Source organism: Stegodyphus dumicola, chromosome 11 (genome assembly GCF_044657685.1).
Source record: "Stegodyphus dumicola isolate Sdum_Otavi_A_Nest chromosome 11, ASM4465768v1".
NCBI lineage: Eukaryota > Metazoa > Arthropoda > Arachnida > Araneae > Eresidae > Stegodyphus > Stegodyphus dumicola.
Window position 1 is genome coordinate 93,938,108 of NC_140778.1, and position 21,486 is coordinate 93,959,593.

The 21,486-nt window shown below is 31.6% G+C and overlaps 1 protein-coding gene across 4 annotated transcripts in view; it reads left to right on the forward strand.

The window, feature by feature from the left end:
- The window catches only part of tefu (Serine/threonine-protein kinase tefu), a 240,355-nt gene that overhangs the window by 207,877 nt on the left and 10,992 nt on the right, over positions 1-21,486 (forward strand). For all 4 annotated transcript variants that reach the window (XM_085827007.1, XM_085827010.1, XM_085827009.1 and 1 more), the window contains 3 exons: positions 2,562-2,711; positions 7,484-7,652; positions 13,949-14,035. In XM_085827007.1, coding sequence (XP_085683133.1) covers positions 2,562-2,711; positions 7,484-7,652; positions 13,949-14,035 — 406 coding nt within the window. The remainder of the gene's footprint in view (positions 1-2,561; positions 2,712-7,483; positions 7,653-13,948; positions 14,036-21,486) is intronic.

A 21,486-nucleotide genomic window follows, 5' to 3' on the forward strand; every position in this document is an offset into this window, starting at 1 on the left:
TTTTTTGTAAATAAGATAAGAGTTCAAAATAGTTTGATCTAATAAATGAAAAAATATTCTCTTATAATACTTCTTTCTTCTTTTTCGAGCAATAGAGTAATCTCCAAGATATTGGTCTAGTATCTACTGCTCCTGTGTTTTTATTGTAATCTGTGACAATTGTAGGTTTTCTAATAACTTTGTTATGACACTGTACATCTACCATGTCATTTGTATGGACTGTAGATAGCATGATAACATCTTTCTTATCTTTCCACTTCATGGCAAGAACTTTACCTCAACGAAAAGCAACATTTTCACTTTTTACGATTCTCTTTCTTACCAATTCTTGAGGCATTTCTTTTCTGTTTAATTTTACAGTCCCTTAAGTGTCTGTTTGAAATTTTAAAGAGCATGTCTGCCAGTTGTGGTGAGGTATAAAAATTGTCTGTTATTAGACAATATTCTTGTTTTAGCAGAGGCTTGATAAGTGACATCACAACTTGAATTGATTGGGACAGATCTTTATATTTTGCATCAAAAAAAGTATCTTTTCCAGTATATATAATTTTTGGCCATATATACCCTGAACTTGATTCACATAACAAATAAGACTTTACTCCAAAATGGGATCTCTTTTTTTTTTGCTGTATATTGTCACCATCCTAAACGACCTTTGAAGATCATGAGGGTTTCATCAACTACAATATCACATCCAGGAGTTACAGCTCTATGAAACAATTCATTCAGGTGTTCTAACACTGGCCAGATTTTATGCAGCTTGGGATTTGGATGTGTATTACAATCAAAAGTTTCATTATCTACAAAATGCAGAAACTTGTGTATTTCGTAAAATCTATTGCAAGGCATTATGCTTCTGAAAAAAGATGTTGAAATTGAATGTTTTTTGCCCCAATACATTTTCATACTTGGGTTTTTCTTAATATCTTGTAAAATTACTATACTGAGAAATTTAAGAATTTCTTCCTTTGTGACAGGTATCTGAGGTTTTCTATTTTTGGATAGGCATAATCCTGGAGAATTTTGGCATTGTTCGGCATACATATTCCGAAATGATGAGATCCACCAAATAGTAATTTACAAAGATTATTGTAAGACACCAGAACTTGGATCAAAATCTATATTTACCTTTGGTGTTCCAAAGGTAAATATAAATATAAAATACCAAAGGTAAATATAAATTTTGATCCAAGTTCTGGTGTCTTACATTTAAAATATTGTAAGACACCAGAAGTTGGATCAAAATTTATATTTACTTTTGGTGTTCCCCAAAATTTAAAACATGGGAGGGGGGGAGATGCATGACCTGCTAAAGTTGACACAATTTTAGTCCATGATCGTCCAAGCAACAGTACAGATCCGTCATCACTGCTCTCAGATTCACTATCATAAAAATCCAATACTTCAGAATCACTTTCAGATACATTTATACTAAAATCAGAATCTAATTCGCTATCCGACTCTGACTCCATAATGTACAGAATATTAAAAAATAAGTGTATTTTATCACAGAACAAAAACCACGTGCATTTACAATGAGACTAATTAAGTAACTGGGCTAAACGATAAGATTACAAAATACATATTATATATATACGTTTGATAAGTGATGACATCTAGTTTAAAATAAACTAATTATCTCTAATTGCATAAAAAAATTATACTGGTACTGCCATCTGGTGTATAAAAAGAGAAATAAAATTTTTTATGGGCAAAAGAAATGAATAGATTTCAATCTTTTTAGTATGTTGCTTTTGAACTCTCCAGCCCGGAAGTATCATGGGCACGAGAAATAGGGGGCAGAACCTAACCCTGTCATTTTGACGGGAGAGAAAAAGAAGGGGTTAAGATAAAAAAACTGGCAACATGTCTTATCTAGAGCTAAAATTATATTATTTGATTAGTAATTCAAAGTTTTTAAAATATTGTTTACCTAAGTATTAAGATTGTGACAAAGGTTTTTCAGTGCACTGCATTTATAACACCAAACCATCAGTAAAAGAACAGTCACTGGCTATCAGATTTAAAAGCTCGTTTATGCTGCATTACCTGGGGTAGTGTTTAGCAACACTGACTGCTCTACCAAAGGGCCTTGGGTTTGAATTCTGGAGAAGGCATGGATATTTTTAAATGTAAGGCATGGAGGCACTCTAAGTATGCGACAAGCCGAAAGCCCTCTCGAGAAGTTACCCTTAAGTGGGGTGGCAGACACTCGAACTCGTCCTGGGATACTCTCCCTCAAAGTTGGACGTGGAATTGAGCAAAGTCTTACAGTTACCTGTATGGGGTCTCGAGGCTGTTTCCAACAACAAGTGCAGTCTTGCACTCCTTGCCTCGATGAATTTCATGGGCTTTATCTGATGTTACTCTCTTATACATGAGATAGTCACAATACCAACAATAACACAAAGCTCATTTACATTAATACTGAATAATGATTGAGTCTGAGGCTGACCAATCTTAATTTAAAAAAAAAAAAAAAAAAAAAAGTAATGTTTGCTATACATATCAGACCATAGCATTAAAGTGCCCTTTAATCTTGAATTTGTTGTTTCTTCCAGGTAGTACCTGTATCACGCAGAAGTGGGGTTTTACAGTGGTGTGAAGGTACACAAGTACTTTCTCAGTATCTCGTTGGAGGATCCGGTGGGGCACACGCTAGGTATTATCCCAATATGGCAACACATCGGGAATGTCGAAGCAAAATGGCGGTAATAGTTTTTTCTATTTTATTTTACTTCTTAATAAAATTTTAAGCTTAGTGACTAGCCAATTGTATATAGGGACTAATTATTATGTTTTGAATAAAGTTTAAAAAAAAAAAAAAAAAAAAACTGATATATTGTTTCATTTTCAAATTGTCTAAAATTGATTTTTGGTAGTATTTTTAAATGTAATACAGATGTATGTATTAATTTAATGTATCTAATGTAATATGTATAATGTAATGTAATAAATATGCAGATAACATATGCAGATATTATATAAATTTTAAAGTGTTCCAAGCTTAGAATTTCGCACAATTTGAAAATATCTCTTGACCTGTGTATTTGTTTGGAGCTAGGTAAAATAAATATTAATCATTGATCAGTAACTGTTATGAAACTCTCTGAGTTAATCTGAAAGTACTTTTGGAAATTAAGTGCTTGTTCAAAATTTTATGTTCTGTATGTATTTATTGCATGTAACTTGCAATTATTTTGTCTACATCCATTTTACCTTTTCTTACAAGTTGGAATAAATACTTTCTATAATATATATATATGTATATATATTCTGTTTGAAATATCATCCATAATATTAAGATCATTATGGCAGTTGGAAACAGTATAAGTAGCTTTATACTGGATTTTTTTTAACTGAATTCAAGCATTAAGCAGTATATAGATGAAAATACTATGAAAGTGTATGGAGAATAAACACCAAAACACTTTTTTAGGCCTAGATGGCCAACCCATTTCATGGTGGAGTGTTGACAGACTCTTTGAAAAAGTATCATATCCTCTTTCGGAGCTTTATCAAAATCTGTAGAAACTCTACTCATATGCTACCAAATATAACAGTGCCAGCATTGCTTGACGTTGAAAACGGCATTGCTTGACACGAGTGCAACGATGTGGTAAGAGAACTGGTCGTGGGACGAGCCCTCAATGGTTTGAGTTGCCTTGATTTCGGGTCATTGTGCCTTGCTATGATTGTTCTTGAGCAAAAGGGAGTGTCACACTCTGGCTATCTGGCTCAGATGATTTTAAACTGCCGAGCTAGTGGTTAAGCATTTTATAAACCATTTTTAGATTTTGGCATCAAGAGTCGTTTTAAAAATATTATTTTCAAATTTTCCATTAGTAAACTTTTGACATCAAAAAGAAAATACGAAAAGGATATTGCAGTTCATGAATTGAGAACTATTTTGGAAGGAATAATTTTTGCTTATGCATCGAAATACTTCCAAGCTTGTTTATTTGATGAGTGGAATTTGTTTAGCAATACCGAAAAATTTAACCTGGATCAGCATTTCAAACAACTGCATAGTGATTTGAGCAATAAATGATGTGCACTAAAACTGTCAGGTCACAATTGCAAGCAGAATTTATGAGTACAAAAAAGAAATCTTTAGCTGGCCAACAATCTCTGTTCCAGAAGGGAAATGAGGAAATGGAAATTATGATGAAGGCTTCTTATGAACTTTCTCTGTTGTTAGCCCACAAGAAAAGAAAACCTATTCTGACAGAGAGACAATAATAAAAAAATAGCCTTTTAATGTTAATGTTTGCCCAAAATGTCAGTGATATAAACATGTTTCTTGAAACTGAGAGCTGTAGAAGGACAGGATTTCATCTGATTTGGAGTTGATTTAAGTTTTCACTGCAAATTTTAGGGAAAAATTCACAACCTTAAAATCATGGATGGCCAACCTTTGGCACATGTACCATAGTGCGAAACGGCGGAGTTTTAACAGTAAAATGCAAAGACTTATTGAAAAGTGTAAAACATTAAAAAGTTAATTATATCTTCAGAAGCTTTATCAAAATCCATAAAAAACCTATGGTTCATATGCTACTGAATACAACAGTGCCAGAGCCACTGCTTGACACCAGCACAATGATGCAATAACACAGCATGTTCATGAGACTAACCCAATGGTTTGAGTTTCATTACTATGGTTGTCTGTTCTCGAGCGAGAGTGAGTGGTCTAATCATCCTATCTGGCTTAGTTGATTTTAAACTGCCGAGCAAGCTGTTAAGCTTTTTTTAAAAAAAAAAATTTTATTTTTACTATGTCCATGAGTAAATCTTTGATATTGAAAAGAAGATATGAAGAGGATATTGCAATTTGTGATTTTAAAACTGTCTGGGAAGAACAACTGTTATTTATACATCAAAATACATCCAAGCCTGATTGTTTAATTTGTGAAATCTGTGCAGCAATGCGGAAAAAATTTAACCTCGACCAAGTTTTCAGACAACTGTATAGTGATTTCAGCAACAAATATCCTATCGGATCACACTTCGAAGTGGAATTTATCAATTAAAAAACACAAAAATTCTTTATTCCGCCAACAATCCTCGTTCCAGAAGAAAAATGACGAAATAGAAACTTTGGTGAAGGCCTGTGATGAACGTTTTATGATGTTAGCCCCTCCCCCCCAAAAAATACCTTATTCTAACTAAGAGGAGATAATGAAAAATGGCCTTTTAATATTTGCTCAAAATGTCGGTAATATAAACATCAAAAATGTGATTCATAAAATAGCCCATCGTGTGTTGTATAGATGACATTGGCCAGGATGTTGGCACACAAATTGTTTCTGGACTATAATGTTGCAAATAGTTTTCATTATGTTTGATGAAAGTTGTGACATCATAGGTAATGTGCAGTTAAGCATATTTGTGTGTTATACAAATAGTAATTTTGATGTCATGAAAGAACTTCTTCATTTGCACCAAGTAGTTATAACTTCAGGTGAGAATATTTTTAAAGAACTTAAAAATGTAACTGAAGTTAGCAAAGTAGAGTGGGCAAAATTAATGTTTGCACAGATGAAGTGCTTTGCATGGTTGTCAGGATAAAAGGTTTTGATACATTGCTTGAAAATTATTTAAAATTATTGATTAAAAAAAAAATTGCTCAATACTGGAAACATTTTCTGATTACTGTAAATTTATCTTTGTGAAGAACGAATATTTATGTTTTTTCCCTTCGGACCTTAACAAAACTTTTTGCTTTTTTTTACAATTCATTACCAAAACCAGTCTGTGTTTCGTCTTGTAATTCTATATATGATGTGATTTATGGTGAAATAGAAAATCAGAAGAAAGATGAAGATTTGGTAATAGGAGCTGCAACTACAAAAGTAGTGAAGAACTTTCAGAAGACAAAAATAAGTTTTACCTTCAAGTTAGAAGTTACTTCTGTCGAGTATGCGATTACACACTACATAAATTTCCAATCAAAGATGAAGTGATTTTGCTTGCTAAAGTTGCTGATGTTTCTGCTCTAGAAAATGCATCTTTTTCTGATACAAGGTACTTTTTGAACAGATTTCCTGTGTTACTTCATTTAGTCATGAAAGATGATGATATTGATGTTGCCACTGATAAAATATTGCAATCGCAATTTTGCAGTTTACAATTAGAAAACTTGGATGAAGTTATAAAATCAGCTAGGATTGACACCCAGTGGAATTTAATTGGAAAAATGAAAGGTGCTGATGGAATTATAAAATATAGTGAACTGTTTATAATTATGTTGGCCATCTTGACAGTTCCCCATAGTAATGCAGAGTGTGAGAGGATTTTTAGTATTGTTGCAAAAATGAGGACTAAATTTAGATCTAATATTAGTGATGAAACATTAGAAAAACTTTTATTAGCAAAAGCAGGCCTACGTGGCAATTGCTATGAACAAAATTATGAAGTTTTTTCTTAACGAAAGCAAAATCTGCCACTGTTCATAACATTTAGTTTCCATACAAATTCCCCCCCCCCTTAAATGATGCAAGTAATAAAAATGTTTTTTTTTATGTGTAAGGTATTTTTGTGTTGCTTGCATAGAATTAGTAACTATTTAAAGTTAATTCATTATTAAAAACTATATTTTTATCATTTAGAAAAGTCTTTTTAACATTGTGAAAAATCTCCTGATTTTTGAGTATCGTAGGTTGGCAAGTATGTGTATTTATCAAACTTAATTTTATTATAAATCCTGTTGTTCATAATTTTATACTTTAATCGCTAAAATAGTTATAAATTCCAATACTTGGTGAAATCAAGGAATATGTGCAATTACATTCTCTGTTGTACTATTTTGTATATCTTTATGCTATTTTTATTTTAAAACATGCATCAAACAAGATATTTATGGTCTTGTGCATCATTTAAGTAAATAACCATGTGTTATGCAAAAGTATGTTCTGATTTACTAATGATTTATTTCTAAATCTTAGTAGTATGTTACTAGAAATTATGAGTTAATAAAAAAAAACTTCTGTGGTGTTATGCATGTTTATTTTTATCTAAAAAAAAAATCATTCCAAAATTGTATGCTCTTTATAATAATAGATATTGATATAATATAGATATTGAACAATTACTGAAGGTAAGCCAAAACATTTGAGATTCTTGGTAGGTTTGAGGTACTCTTAAGGAGAAATTTTTAACCTTCTAAACTTGCCATAGATTCTTATTTGGAAAATACATATTATGTAGCTTCTTATATAGCAATGCTAATAACTTTTAACTGGAAAATAGAATAACATTTTTTAAAAAATTGTAAAAGCATTAAAAATTTAATGCCATTTCCATGTAAATATGACTTTACATTTTTTAATTAAATGTGTATTTGTTGAATCTATTTTTCACAAATGCATTAAAATAGAACTCATTTTACACTTTTTGGTGGTATAATATATTATTCTCTTTTTAAGTATATATTTTATTATATAACAGATTTTTGTGTTACAGTACATTTTTAATTTTCTAGGAAATAGCCAGTATTTCTCATCTACCTCAAAAAAGAGAAGTCTATGATTCCATATGTGCCAACTTTCCTCCGGTATTTAGGTATTTTTTCCTAGAACATTTTCCAGAACCTTCTTCTTGGTTTGAAAGACAACAGTCATATACAAAAAGTGTTGCGGCTAGCTCCATTGGTATGAAATTAAACTCATTTTTTTAATATATAAATTAATATTATGATGATTATGGTACACTAATAACAGTAGTTATCTTAAATATATGAATTTTGCCTCAGTAAAAATTGGGCACAACATATGGTTATATGCTAGATTTTTCTGCGTTGCATCATCTATAATAAATGCTTTACAGAAGTTATGTTATAACAGAAAAATATATTACATGTTTAAAAAGCATTATTTTTCATAAGCAAATTACAGTCAAAAGTCATTAATTTGGACACCCATAAACCGGACCTCAAAGCTACAAACTTTCTGCGCATGCGTCAATTCGATGCGTGTGCGCGTGCGCAAAATACGTTTACGAATGCGCGTTTAATGTATAACGGATGGGATAAGCTAAGCTAAAATTATCTAATTATCTATTTCAGTTAATGTTGCAGATTGCGTTGTTCCTTAATCTTCGAATTGGATCCGGATTATTATTTTTTGCAGACTGTTAGAGCAATTTTATAAAAGTAAGCTTGAACTTTCGATTATGTCAAATAGAATTTCCGATATATATTTACTAATATGTAAAGGATATACAAAGCGAAAGTATCTTTCGGAGTCCATTAAACAAAAAGTGGAATTGCTGCAAAAAATGGATAAAGGCATATCCTTTGTTTATCTAAACTTTAACGTTTGTTTATCTAAACTTTGTTTATCTTTAACACCGGGCGTGCAATGAATTGGAAGTTGATCTGTCAGCACTATCCTTATCTTAAGGGCAGATGTTTTTATTTTATTTGGCTTATAATTGCTTACTCAATGTAGTATTTCATCTCGTCTTTGATATGGTTTAAATCAAATGCCTGTCATTATAATTCGCTTCCGATAGCGAAGAATGTCTCTGGCTTTGAGCTTTTTTTGCCCTATACACCTCTTTCACCACTGCTAGAAGATCATTCCCCCTCCCTCCTTTCCAAAACTTGAAAAATACATGTATACATTTATTTAGATTAATTTCTAGCATGTTTTAGAAATTAAGCAACAAAATGTGTACTCTTCTGTTTTCAGAACCCGATACAGAAATGTATATATGTATGTATATGTATATATTTGTGTGTACACAAACATGTACATATATACATGCATACATGAACATATACGTAGACATTTCTGGACCCAGTTCCAATAACAGAAGAGTACCACAAAAAGTATGGAAAATATTGGTAAATACCAAAACTTGAATATTTCCCCCCCCCATAACTAAACACTTAACAGATATAAAAGGCTGAATGCATTTCCTTCAAACTATGAAATTCCCCTGGTTGAGAACCCCTGTTATATCTGCAATTAAAATAAACAGTATAAGAAATACCCATTTAAGTGAATTTTGCTCTGCAACTTAATTTTGATATATTTTTCCTTAGATATATTTGTCATTCAAATTCATAAAAATTCAGAGCATTTAAACATTTCTTTCATTAGTATTATTTATGTGTAAATTAGTACTTTCAAGACTTGCATGCATTAAGAATTGCAAATGTAGTGTTTCTTTAGAACATTTAACCCATCAGCATACACGCTGGGATAAAATCCACCCTACGTGTAGTCTCTTCTTAGAAAATAAGAGAAGGTCGTACGTGACCTTTCTGGTACTTTTCGTACCTTTCAAGGTTAAGGTTAGGATGGGGGTCGTCCAGCGGAATTTTTCCCTGTATTTAGGATTTTGTGTTTTTGTGGAAGGAATGTGAAATGAGATTGTAGCTACTTTGCTACAATCCCATTTCATGTGTGCTAACCTTTCACTTCTAGAGAGACATTCATTGAGATGAGTGTGTACAAGCAAGAACAGCAACGGCTGCAGGGGTTTCTCGTTCAATTGAAATTGATAGTGAAATTCAAGTTTCTGGTTCTGAGTGCGATACATTTTTGAAAGTGCTCATGAAAGTGATTCTGACCAGGAATCTGACAATTCACATGATTTAGGGAGCATATCTTCTTTGACATCAGATGATTTTTATGTGGGAAAAGATGGAACAAAGAGGAGTAAAAAATTCCCCCCCCCCCCGAAAAAAAAACCGTTCGGACATGGCTGCACAATATAGTGACATGTTTACTTAGTGTCAAGAAAAGCTTTAGAAATTTGAAAATCCAGCTGAGTGTTTACTAGAAATTTTTGATGATGAAATAATGGAAGATTTGGTGAAATCAACAAATATTTACATTTCGTCAATAAGAAGCAAATTCTCTAGAGAACGTGATGTATAAGAGACAAACGTAGCTGAATTGAAGGCGTTGTTTGGCTGACTATTGGGTAAGTGCAAAAGTTCTATCTGTTTCCAGTACCCAGAAAGAAGAGCAAATAAACACAAAATGAACAGTACCTATTGTTGTGAATAATCCCCATTGTTATCTATGACCTCTTGCCATCTTTCTGGTAGAAGATGAATCCCACGGCGGTAAAATTCTGACGGTTTCGAGTCAAAAAGTCTTCGATGGAAGTTTTCACAGCATCAGTGTTATCAAAGATTTTCTGACTGAAGGAATTGTTCAGTGCACAAAATAAGTTGGTACCAAGTTGGGAGGAAGGGGTAAAACCTCCCAACCGAAGCCGAGTAACTTTTGGGGAGTGATGATAGCAGCATGTAGTCTGGCGTTATCATGATGAAGGATAACACCGCAATGATTGATGAGACCTGGCCGCTTTGCTACCAAATTTGAATGCAGCCAGTCTAATTGTAGACACTAGAAGGCAGTAATGATGGTTTGGTGAGTAGCAGGACCTCCAAGTGAATTATTCCCTGCACATCCCACCACACACTCAATAACACCTTCTTGAATGAAGTTCGGCTTTCAAAGGCGATGCAGGCGTATCAGAAGGCCGATACACACTCCTTTATGTTACAGTACATAGCCCACCCCCATGTCGTGTGTGACGTCAGTTGTATTGCAAATTTGCATGTCCAAAAATGGGTAGAACTTTTGTACTCACCTAATATTTTATGCTGGAGTGTTGAGAGCAGCACATCTCTTATGCAAAAGATTTGTTAATCAACTGACGGAAGTGGAATAACAATGTCTATCAACCGATTTCACTTCCTGTTGAGGTGTGTTAGGTTTGATAACATAAACTCAAGAACACAGCAAAAGATGACGGATAAACTTGCACCTATTAGAAATGTTTTTGAAAAATTTATCAGAAACATACAAAAATTTATTCTTTATCTGAATATTGTACTGTAGATAAAAATTAGAGCCCTTTTGAGGAAGGTGTCAGTTGAGACAATATATAAGAAGGAAGCTAAAAAATTTGGAATAAAAATTTTTGCTTTATACGATTTTTGTACATTTTACACATACAACCTGAAAATTTATTCAGGTCAGTAGCCTGTCGGACCATATAGACAATCAAATGCTGCATTGGATGTTGTACAAAGACTAATTTCACCCATAAGTAACACAGGAAGAAATATAACTATTAGCCTATTGGTATGTAAGCATTCCTTTGTTCAATGAATTATTGAAAAAGCACAAATTAACATGTGTTGGAACACTTACAAACAGTGGAATAGTTGCACTCAGGTCTTTTGTGATTATTTGTGAATAAGACTTCAGTATATCTATTGTGTAGTTTCGTACCTTTTCATTTAAACTCTTTTAATACATTCCAAGTTTTCTTGCAGATGCTTTCTGATTTTCATTAGGAATATTTATATATTTTTACCAATCCATATTATTTTTGATAAATACTAAATTTCTTATTCGAAAGACAGCAAAACATCTCTAAACCGTTATGCCTCTGCCCCTATGCATAACATTAAGCAATCAGTTTTCCAAAACCATTTCTTAATTTGGATCTTGCAACCTATTCATTCATCTGTGGGACCCAAATGTATTAAATTTTGACTTTTCTGCTAATATAACATTGTTCCATCATTATTAAACTTTGCCTATCATACGTTTTGTGAATGCAAGACTTATTTTTTTATCAGTGAAGGATTTCCTTCTTGTTGATCACCCATTATATCCATGTACACTAAATGATTCTTCTAAAAGTTTTAGTGTAAATTTTTAGTGCAGTCCATTTTTCTAAATCTGCTGAAAGTTTTGTAGTACCAATTTTTAGGTGCTGTTTGATTTTTCATAGAATAAATCTGCAATTCCTCAGTGTTATCTGGTAATGTATTCCATACTCTAGTGCATTTTCAGCATTTTCATGCAATTTCCATCATTTTATTGCATCAAGATAGTTAAATACTTTGCATCAAGGATTTTTTTGGATGTTGGAATACTTTTACCATCTTTGAAAAGAAACGAATTATTAAATTTCTAACTTCTTCGTTAATTTGTAGCATCTTATCATGTTCAACTCAGATATAGAACTGTTAATAATTTTTGCTAAACTAGTAAAACTTTCCAAATGCCGATGATAATTCTTGACATGTATTTTCATTTAAAATAAGAAAACTATAACAAAAAACGTTATCTATTGAAACATTTTAACAAACATTTATAGTGTCCAAATTATTATGTGAGTTACTTAACACTTTTTGAAAAAAGTATATTGTTACAAGGAATATTTTGATGGTATTTATATTATAACAAGCAAAGTTTAAAATAGATGGAAAATAATATATTAGAAAAACAATTTAAATATATATTTCTATATTTAGTACAAGATTTATGCAAATAAATTTAAATGCAAGTGTCCAGAAAGAAATGCGAGACACTGTATTTTATGAAACCACAAAAAATAAACAGTATCAAATTTTGTTTTTTTATTGAAAAAAGTTTTTGTTTTTTATTGAATTGCTTAAAAATAATTCTGGTTATTTGGGATACCCTTTTGTTTATATTTAGTTTCACTCTTTTAAAATGTAGTATATTAAGATTTTATTATATTAACTTTTAAAATGAAACACTTAATTGTACCTTGAATTGTGATATTTAGATCATTTAATAAACTTTTTTTCACAGCATTTTCTGCATGTATATGTATATGTATAGGAAGTGGAAGAGAGTTAAAGTTTTTTTGTCCTGAATTTACTGTTATTATATTTTGGGAAATCGTATTAGATAATTCTTTAAGTAAATCACAAATATATGAGCCTGCTTCCAGATTGAAAATTAGCAGCATATTATTCATCATTCATGCCTTGAACATCCATTGGCAACTAAAACTGATATGAAACCTTGGACTTCTGCTGACAACTAAAATTGAGAAAAATCATTGAGAAAGTTTGATATGCTACTATCAAAAATCAGTGAAAGACCATTCACCAAATTTTTGAAGAATTTCTGTCTGATATGCAGTTTTGGGGAAAGATCAGTGATTTTGTCTCACTTACACTACTCGCCAAAATCTTCTTAATCAATGCTATTTTTTTGTATTTTGATTGATAAAGAAAGCTTTTGAGAAGCATATGACTGGATTAAAAAAAAAAAAGAGAGAGAGAGAGATCAATTTAATGCCGTGGATGAGGTACATGAAAACATTTTGCCTGCTTGAGTAGTAATATATGCCAAGAGCTGCAGAACTGTTTCCTTTGTTTCCAATGGTCAGCAAAATATTAGGAAAACTACATTAGTGCTGATAGGGAACTAAAGTATGTGTTATTATATAATTGCTTAAAAATAGTTCTGGTTATTTGGGGTACCCTTTTATTTATATTTAGTTTCACTCTTTTAAAATGTACTACATTAAGATAATTTATCATTTTATTATATTAATGTTTTCATTAAAATGAAACATTTAATTGTATCTCAAAGTGTGATATTTAGATCATTTAATGAACTTTTTTTCACAGCGCTTTCTGCATGTATACGTGTGTAAAGTGGGAGAGAATTTAATATATATGTATTGATTTTGTACACATGTTCTTTTGTTGTCAGATAACTTTTAATTTACCTTTTCATACTATTTCATTTGAAAGTATTATACGGAAAAAGTATATTTTTAAAGTAATGATATTAATGACATATATGCTCATGTATTTCAAGTTATTTTAATTTCCAAATGATCAAAGATGTGAAAATCCAAAAATCTAATTTTTTCTGGGCGGAGTCATTGTTCAAGACTTGCTAAGTGATAGTTTCTTCTTTTTGATTTTATGTTATGTGAATTGTGAAATAAATAGAATTTATGTATCTTTATTTTTATGTAGGATTCATAAATTAATTTCATTGTATCTGTTAATTATTAAAAGCATTAGCTTGTGTACTTGGAGAATTTGATAATGTAGTTAAGTAATAATGATTTTTCTTTTCACTTATATAATCATCCTTCATCAATTAATTCTACAATTTCTAAAACTTTTCATTCACAGTTGGTTATATATTGGGTCTTGGTGACAGACATGTCAACAACATTTTAATTGATACAAACACTGCTGAAGTAGTTCATATAGATTTTGGTAAGTATTTGTTTTCTTTTGCTTAAAAATTGTATATCATAAAATTAATATTTTTTTAAAAATTATTTAAATACATTGTATTTTTGCAGTATACATGTGTATTTTTGTTATACATGTGTACATGTTATACAGTATACATGTGTTGGTATAAAATATTTGGAATCAGTTGATGGTTAAAAACTGGTAATTATTAAATAAATGTAAATTAAATGCATTATCTGAGTAATCTTGTACATTTCTGATAATTTCATTTTTTATTGTGGTCAACATTGTTTAGTTGTGAAGTATTTATGTTTAATGTTTGTAAATTCTATGTAACTGTTTGTACAAAAAAGGTGTCCAAAAGTGCAAAAGGTGTCATTCGGAAGAATCTGTGAAGTGGCAAATTATTGGCTGTTTAGAAGTAGAACAGCTAGTCGTAAAAATGGTGAAACGTGTAAGTATTTCATGAAAGAAAGTCAGTAAGGAACAATTTATAGTAAAAAAACAATTTCATAACTCTAGAACTGCTGTAAGAGGTCCTGGACAAGGTCGTAAATGAATATCAACTGCTTCTCAGTATCAATATCTGGCAATAATACCCATAATAACAGGAAGTCTACTACTTGGCAGTTAAGTTCAGAGCTTTCAGCCATCACTAAATTATATACAGAAGGCTTAATAGGAAAAGCCTTTATGCCAGGAAACTAAGGGTCATTATCTTCACAACAAAAGAGGGATTGCTTTAAATGATGAAAAGAATGTCATAACTGAAGTGAATACCAGTGGTCCTCTGTTCTGTTTAATGATGTGTTGAGGTTTAGTTTAACATCTGACTGTAAATGTATTAATGTCTGGAGATGAGGTTACAAGTCAGGAACAGGAAATCTTCCTTAGAATATTATCGAAAATGACTGTTTTGATAATGAAGGTGATGATGTGGGGGGATGATGGTCACGGGCATGCATCTGTGCTCATTTTGAACTGTGCAACTGTGATGGGCCAGAAATATCAGAATGAAGTCTTAGAGCCCCCATATGAAAAACTTTTCACAGTTGTATATGGATATGATGTTTTAATGATGGATGATAATTCTCATCCATATTGAGCAAACCTTGTTCACAAATTATTTGAATGTGAAGATATTGAGAGAATAGTGGGGCTAACTAAATCTCCTGGTATTAACCCAATAGAGAACTTGTGGAATACCTTGAAAAAGCAATTGCAAACAGATATTCTCCTAAATATGTAAATGCTGTGAAGACTACATTGGTGAAGAAGTAAAAATTAATTCCGATACTGAAGTTAACAACATTATTGCATGTATAAAACACATTGTGATATATGTGTATAAATCGGAGGATACGACATTCCATATTAAATTCAAGAGCCTTAAATTTTTTTCAAAGTTATTTTTTTCCCCCCAACTCTCCCATACACACCCTGAACAGGCACATCAGGATGATACAAAGTCTTCACACATTTCTTGGCTTCTACCGTGGTATTACTGTGGAATTTTTTCCAGCACTGCACAGTCACAAATGGAGAATGCATATTTTCTGAGAATTTCACTTCATATGAAGTCAAATGATATCCTATTGGCACATTCCATGATGTGGGGAAGGATAGAAAGGAGGAATAGAAATGACCTTCAGACGTCTCAGCTTCGATATGCGAAAAATGTGCGTTAAAAACTGAATTTGTCGTAGATTTTGCGCATACGTGCATGCTGGAAGGTTAAAGGAAAAACTTTGCTGTCTGTGATCGTGAAATGTGATATCATAGGCTTTCTTTTAGAACAAATTTCTTTGGCTGTTTAGATCTACTTTCAGTAGATCATCGGCTGTGCTTGTAAGCTACTGTTGATACCATTTCTGCCCATAATCCTTGGGGTGGTTTTCATTTCAAAAGCAGACCTCTGACCATTTCAACTAAGGTACGTTTGGTGCATTTTGCTACTTTGTTCTCTTTTGCACTATACTCAACTGACAACTGGCATTTAACACCCTCCTTTTCTGTTAAATTCTTGGTTTTGAATTCTTTTGTATTGTCACTGTGAAGTATTTTTAGTTGCTTCCCCATTTGTTTTTCAGCCTGAAATTTTTACTTTTTAGATGAATCAAGGGCTTTGTACCTATTACGTAGGGCATATACAGTAATTTTTTGCAGTTTATCATCAATGAGTATTATAAAATATTTTGCACCACCTAAAGATATGACAATGGATTCTTGGGACCAAAATACATTTTGGAATCTTCAGACCATGTGCCATCTTTTTTGGAATGCATTACTTTTAAGTGGCTTAGATTTAAGTGACCGCATCTTTCATGCCATTGTTTCAATTTACTGTTTGGGGTATTTGTGTTGCCCTGTGCAACATTTGAAACTTCAGGTATATCCCATTGATTTACAACATGTGGACAACTTTGCTTTGTTTCTTGTAAAACTGTATTTGTTTTTTATCTTTAGAACACACATATTGGTTTCTAAAGTAAACAGTGCATTCATGTTGCACCACTATAGTAATAGAATTTTTAGGTTGGGAATGTATCATTAAGTATTATGTTGTGAAATTGAATTGACGTTTGCATAAATCTTTCTCTTTAATTTCTAAAAGTTCATTATTAACTAACTGAACTTTTGATTTCAGTTTTTGATGTAAATTTACTTCTTTCATTGAACATGTGTTCAGTTGCTCTTGAGTCAAGGTATCATTATGTGTTCCTAATTTTCCTGTTGAATTGACAATGCTTAGAGTACAATTTTATTTAGCAGGTTCTTCACTAAAATTTTTGCTTTTCTATATTCTGATGCTTTGTGTCCTTTTATGTTGTAATTATGGCATGCAAAGTCTTACATATTCCTCTGGAATTTTTTATCCTATCTCTGCAAGTTTATTTATAATTTCAAGGAAAGTACTAAAGTTAAGTAATCCTGCATTTTTTTTTTTTTTTTTTTTTTTTTAATTCACACTTTACTTTAATTAGATGGCCTTTCAGCTGATGAATTTCTTGTACTTTCATCTACACTTCATATGAAGTTTGGCGTTTTTTAATGCACACTTCCTCAGATGATTTCAGACTCAGAGCAATAATTGCTAATGTTTTTCTGATCTTTTAGACCCATTTGTTAAGTTCAGCTTGATTAGTTTCAGAAGTTTCTGTCTTGACTAACTGCCCACTCATAACTTCCCGAAGTTCTGACTGGATTAAAACTATTCTCACTTGGAAATGTGATATTTCAAAGCTAGGGTTATCCAGTTCCTCAGTGTTCATCATTTTCATCAGTTGTTTACAATTTCAGTAAATCCAAGGAAAAAAAAGAAGTTTTGCTTGCTATGTTTTCCACCAAAAAACACAGATGTTTGCTTTACTCCTTAGATGTACACTGCTCAAAAAAAAAAAAAAAAAAAAAAAAAAAAAAAAAAAATGGGACAGTGCTATATCTCCCGATCTACTGGGCCGATTGACAAAATTCAAACTGCGTTTTTCATGTCTCGAAAGCGCGACTTAGGATATATATTAGATTTATATATAGCACTATTCTAACATAGGTATTTTGACACAAAATCGGACTTTTTGTGAAATAACATACCAATTTTTTTACATATTTCGATTCTACGACTCAAATTATGCCATAATACCAAGTTTTGTAAAAATCGTACGAGTAGTTTTTAAAATATTAGCTCTCAAAATTTTAGCTCCTCAATGTTAATTGAATTTGGCAAATATTTATTAATATCTCTTTTTTTATTAAGCTTTTTTGATTTTTTCTCTCACATTTCGAAATTTAGGTTCATTCCAAATAAAATTTACCCATTTTTTGTGTTTTCTTTTTTAAATTTCTAATTTTAAATAATTTTTATAAATTTTTCGAAAAAAATTTTGAATTATGACCTATAAAATTTTTACCATCATCTTAAAGTAGGTGTATTTTTAAGCATATCTGCAAAAAATTAGAATTTTTTATTCAAAATTTTTTAAGATATACACGAATTTACATATTTTCGCGTTTTGAAATTTGGCATCTTTTTTTTGAGCGATAATAACGCCAAATGTGATCTATGAAATCTATGGATTCTTGTTACACTGAATTGCCACAGCTATTTTTAACCTTAAATTTCAAGTAAAATTATAGAAAGAAATAATTATATGACATTTTTTCCCTCAATGATGTGTAATAAATATTTATTAATACTATATGAAAAGCTATTTTTTTAAATTATAGATGATGATATTCAAATTTTTAACTATTTTTTTTTCAATTTCTCTCTATCTTAAAAAAAAAATAAATAAATAAATAAACAGCAAATTTTTGAAAGAGTAAATTTTTACCTTCGGCGTTTTATCGTCTGCTACTTTACTTCGTTTAAATCGAATTGTCTAAAACTGAGAATTTTCGTTTGATGTTTATTTGAATTTTATGACATTAACTGCATAATTTATTTCTAAACAAACTGTTGCTTTTGAAGTGGCTGAAAGAGCAGCTGATGCTATCATCCATATTTTTAAAGCATAGTATATTTTTATAGAAACATAAGATTTAGAATAATCATTTTTATAAAAGTCAAATTATGATATAAACATACAACCCTCTAGAGACTGAATTAATGGAAGTTCCATGGTTATGTAGAAATAATCTGCAGCTACTTAATCGCTGGATAAGTCAGCAGATTCTGTAGACAAGTAAGAATAATTATATAAACGACACCCAACATTCTGGATTCAATTAACAACGAGAATACGATGTTTATTAAATGAATTTAAGAAGTTTTAAAACATAAAAAATCAACTAATTTTTTTATCCTAAAATGTATTTTTGTGCGTAGCGTATTTTCATTATATCCTTAAAATTCTAATTTAGAATGTAATTGTCAAGAACTGAATCCTAAATCATCAGTAATATAATAAGTAATTATTACAGTTATTAATAAATCCTTCTTATAAAATAATTGCAAATATTTCAAAAAACTTTCTGTCTGAATGCAAATATTTTTAATAATATTAATCAAGATTGCACACGATATTATTTATTTGCACTTCAATTCTTACCGTCAGTTCTAGTAGAAGTTACAAATCAATTATATTTAATTAAGGATTGGATTGGATTGGATTATTTAATTATGGCAAAGCACACGAGGGTTATTTGCCTAAAGGGAGGGATTCCTTCGTGGAGGACGTTCTAAGGGAAACTGGCTCGTATACACGTTACACATGGAGAATACCACGAAAACGCCCATGCAGCCAGCCCGTTCGCGGGATTCGAACCTCAGACCGAACTACCAGTGTTCAGCGACTTTACCGCTCGGCCGCTGCTGGGCTATTTAATTAACGAATGACCATCAAAGTTTAGAAACAGCTTACCGCAACAGAAATTCAATTATTGGCGCCATATCTTTCATGTTACTTCCGACTGGCAAGCTACATGATTTTTAATGAGTATTCGGGTTTTGCTAGTAACTTCACTTGGAAATCGCGCTTAAACTAGGTTAGCTGGTTATTTGAACATAGAAAGAACATGGGAGCTATTTGATTAAGATGCTTTCATAGAGAACCTTTGTAAAGAGAACCTAGAAAACTACGAAAACCAACCATGGAAGCCTGGGTTAGTCTTAGCAACAAACAATTCGTATTTAACAATCTTCAAATGCTAGGCAACTGGTGAGGCTCCAATTAAATCTCCAATTTAATATTTTATTTGTAAATATTTAAAATAATATTGTATTCTTAGACACAAAAAGCAGAATTTAAGTTCTGTTAACTCGTTAGTAAACTACCAAGCCGTAGTGCAAATGAATATTCAATTTCTTTTGCAATAATTGTATTCACTTAATATTCTTGGATTATGAGCTAAAGAAGGAACGTTCTTGGAAGATTAAAGAAGTGTTTAAATCCAGTGATATTAGGTTTGTCTTACAAGCTCAGGATCAAAACGATTCTGCAATTGCCCGAGTAGTTGACTTGTAAATGGCTGTGAATTAAGCAGATGACTTTAAATCTTACGTTTTCAATCAGAAAACGTATTCCAAATGTTTTGTATTGCATGACAATGCATCTTTTCATTATTCAATAACCAGTCGGAGAACCTCTTGTGTTCCGAAAATAAGTATGTGTACTCAAACGTCCTGCATGTTCTTCAAATTTGTCTTCTTGTGATTTTTTTTCTTTCCCAAAAGCTAAAGTTGCCTCTCAAAGGAAAGTTTTTTGACATTGAAGAGTATTGTGTATTTAATTATGGCAAAGCACACTAGGGCTATCTGCCTAAGATGAGGGATGCCTTCGTGGAGGACTTTCTAAGGGAAACTGGCTCGTATACACGTTACACATGGGGAAAACCACGAAAACGCCCATGCAGCCTGCCCGTCCACGGGATTTGAACCTCGGACCGAACTACCAGTGTTCAGCGACTTTACCGCTCGGCCGCTGGTGGGCCGACATTGAAGAGACAAAAGGAGTATGACATCTACTTTTAGAGGCATGTCAAAAACAGATCTCTACAAGCCTTATCTTCCATTACATGTTGTGAATTCAGACAAAAAGTTGGATCATTGTAAATTCTATAATCTATTTTTATTACACTCTGATTACCTTATTAACATACCAGTGAATATATACTAAATCTTTTACTTTAGCTTAAGTAATTTGGAATTTTTGACGGAATTGTTGTCGGAACTAGGACTTAGTAGATAAGTCAAATTAAATATTTCGATAACCCAATAAATTCAAGGTCAATATTTTAATATTTTATTATTAAGTTTCAATATTTTATTTTCGGAGGGAGGGGAAATTTTTTCAGTTTTGGTCCATTATTCTAAGTATATTTGCTTCGATTCTTTATTTTTCCATAAAAGCGAAACATTTACACAAAAACTCTGATAGAGACCTCTAAAGACTGATAAAGGCTCTGACGAAATACTTTGTGAAGAACTTTCTAACGGAAACCAGCTGTCATACACGGTACACATGAGAAAATCCACGAAATCGCCCATGCAACCAGCCCGTTTACTGGGATTCGAACCCCGGAGTGAACTACCAGTGTTCAGCGACTTTACCGTTCGGCCGTTTGTGGGCCTTAATGAAATGGAAAACGATAACTTTATTTAAAATGATTGTCAGAAATACTAAGATATTTCGAAAAGTTGGATGCTTTTTAATATACTTGCAGAATGCCTAAAGAAAAAGAGCAAGAATAAAGTAGAATGCCTGAAGAAAAAGAGAAGAAAAAATAAAATTTTTGGCGTAAAATTTAGTATTTGTATTTTTTTTTTTTTTAAATTTAAAATCTTTCTTTCTTTTTCTTTTTAACCTTATGATATTTGATTCTTGGGATTTCAAAAATAAAATATTTGGCTAAAATATGAATAACATTTTAAGAAACCAAATGTAGGATAAAATTGTGTAAAGCAATGGGCACAATGATAAAACTGTTTAAAGCAGCGTATGCAAGTCATCCTAAGTTAAAATGTCGGTTAT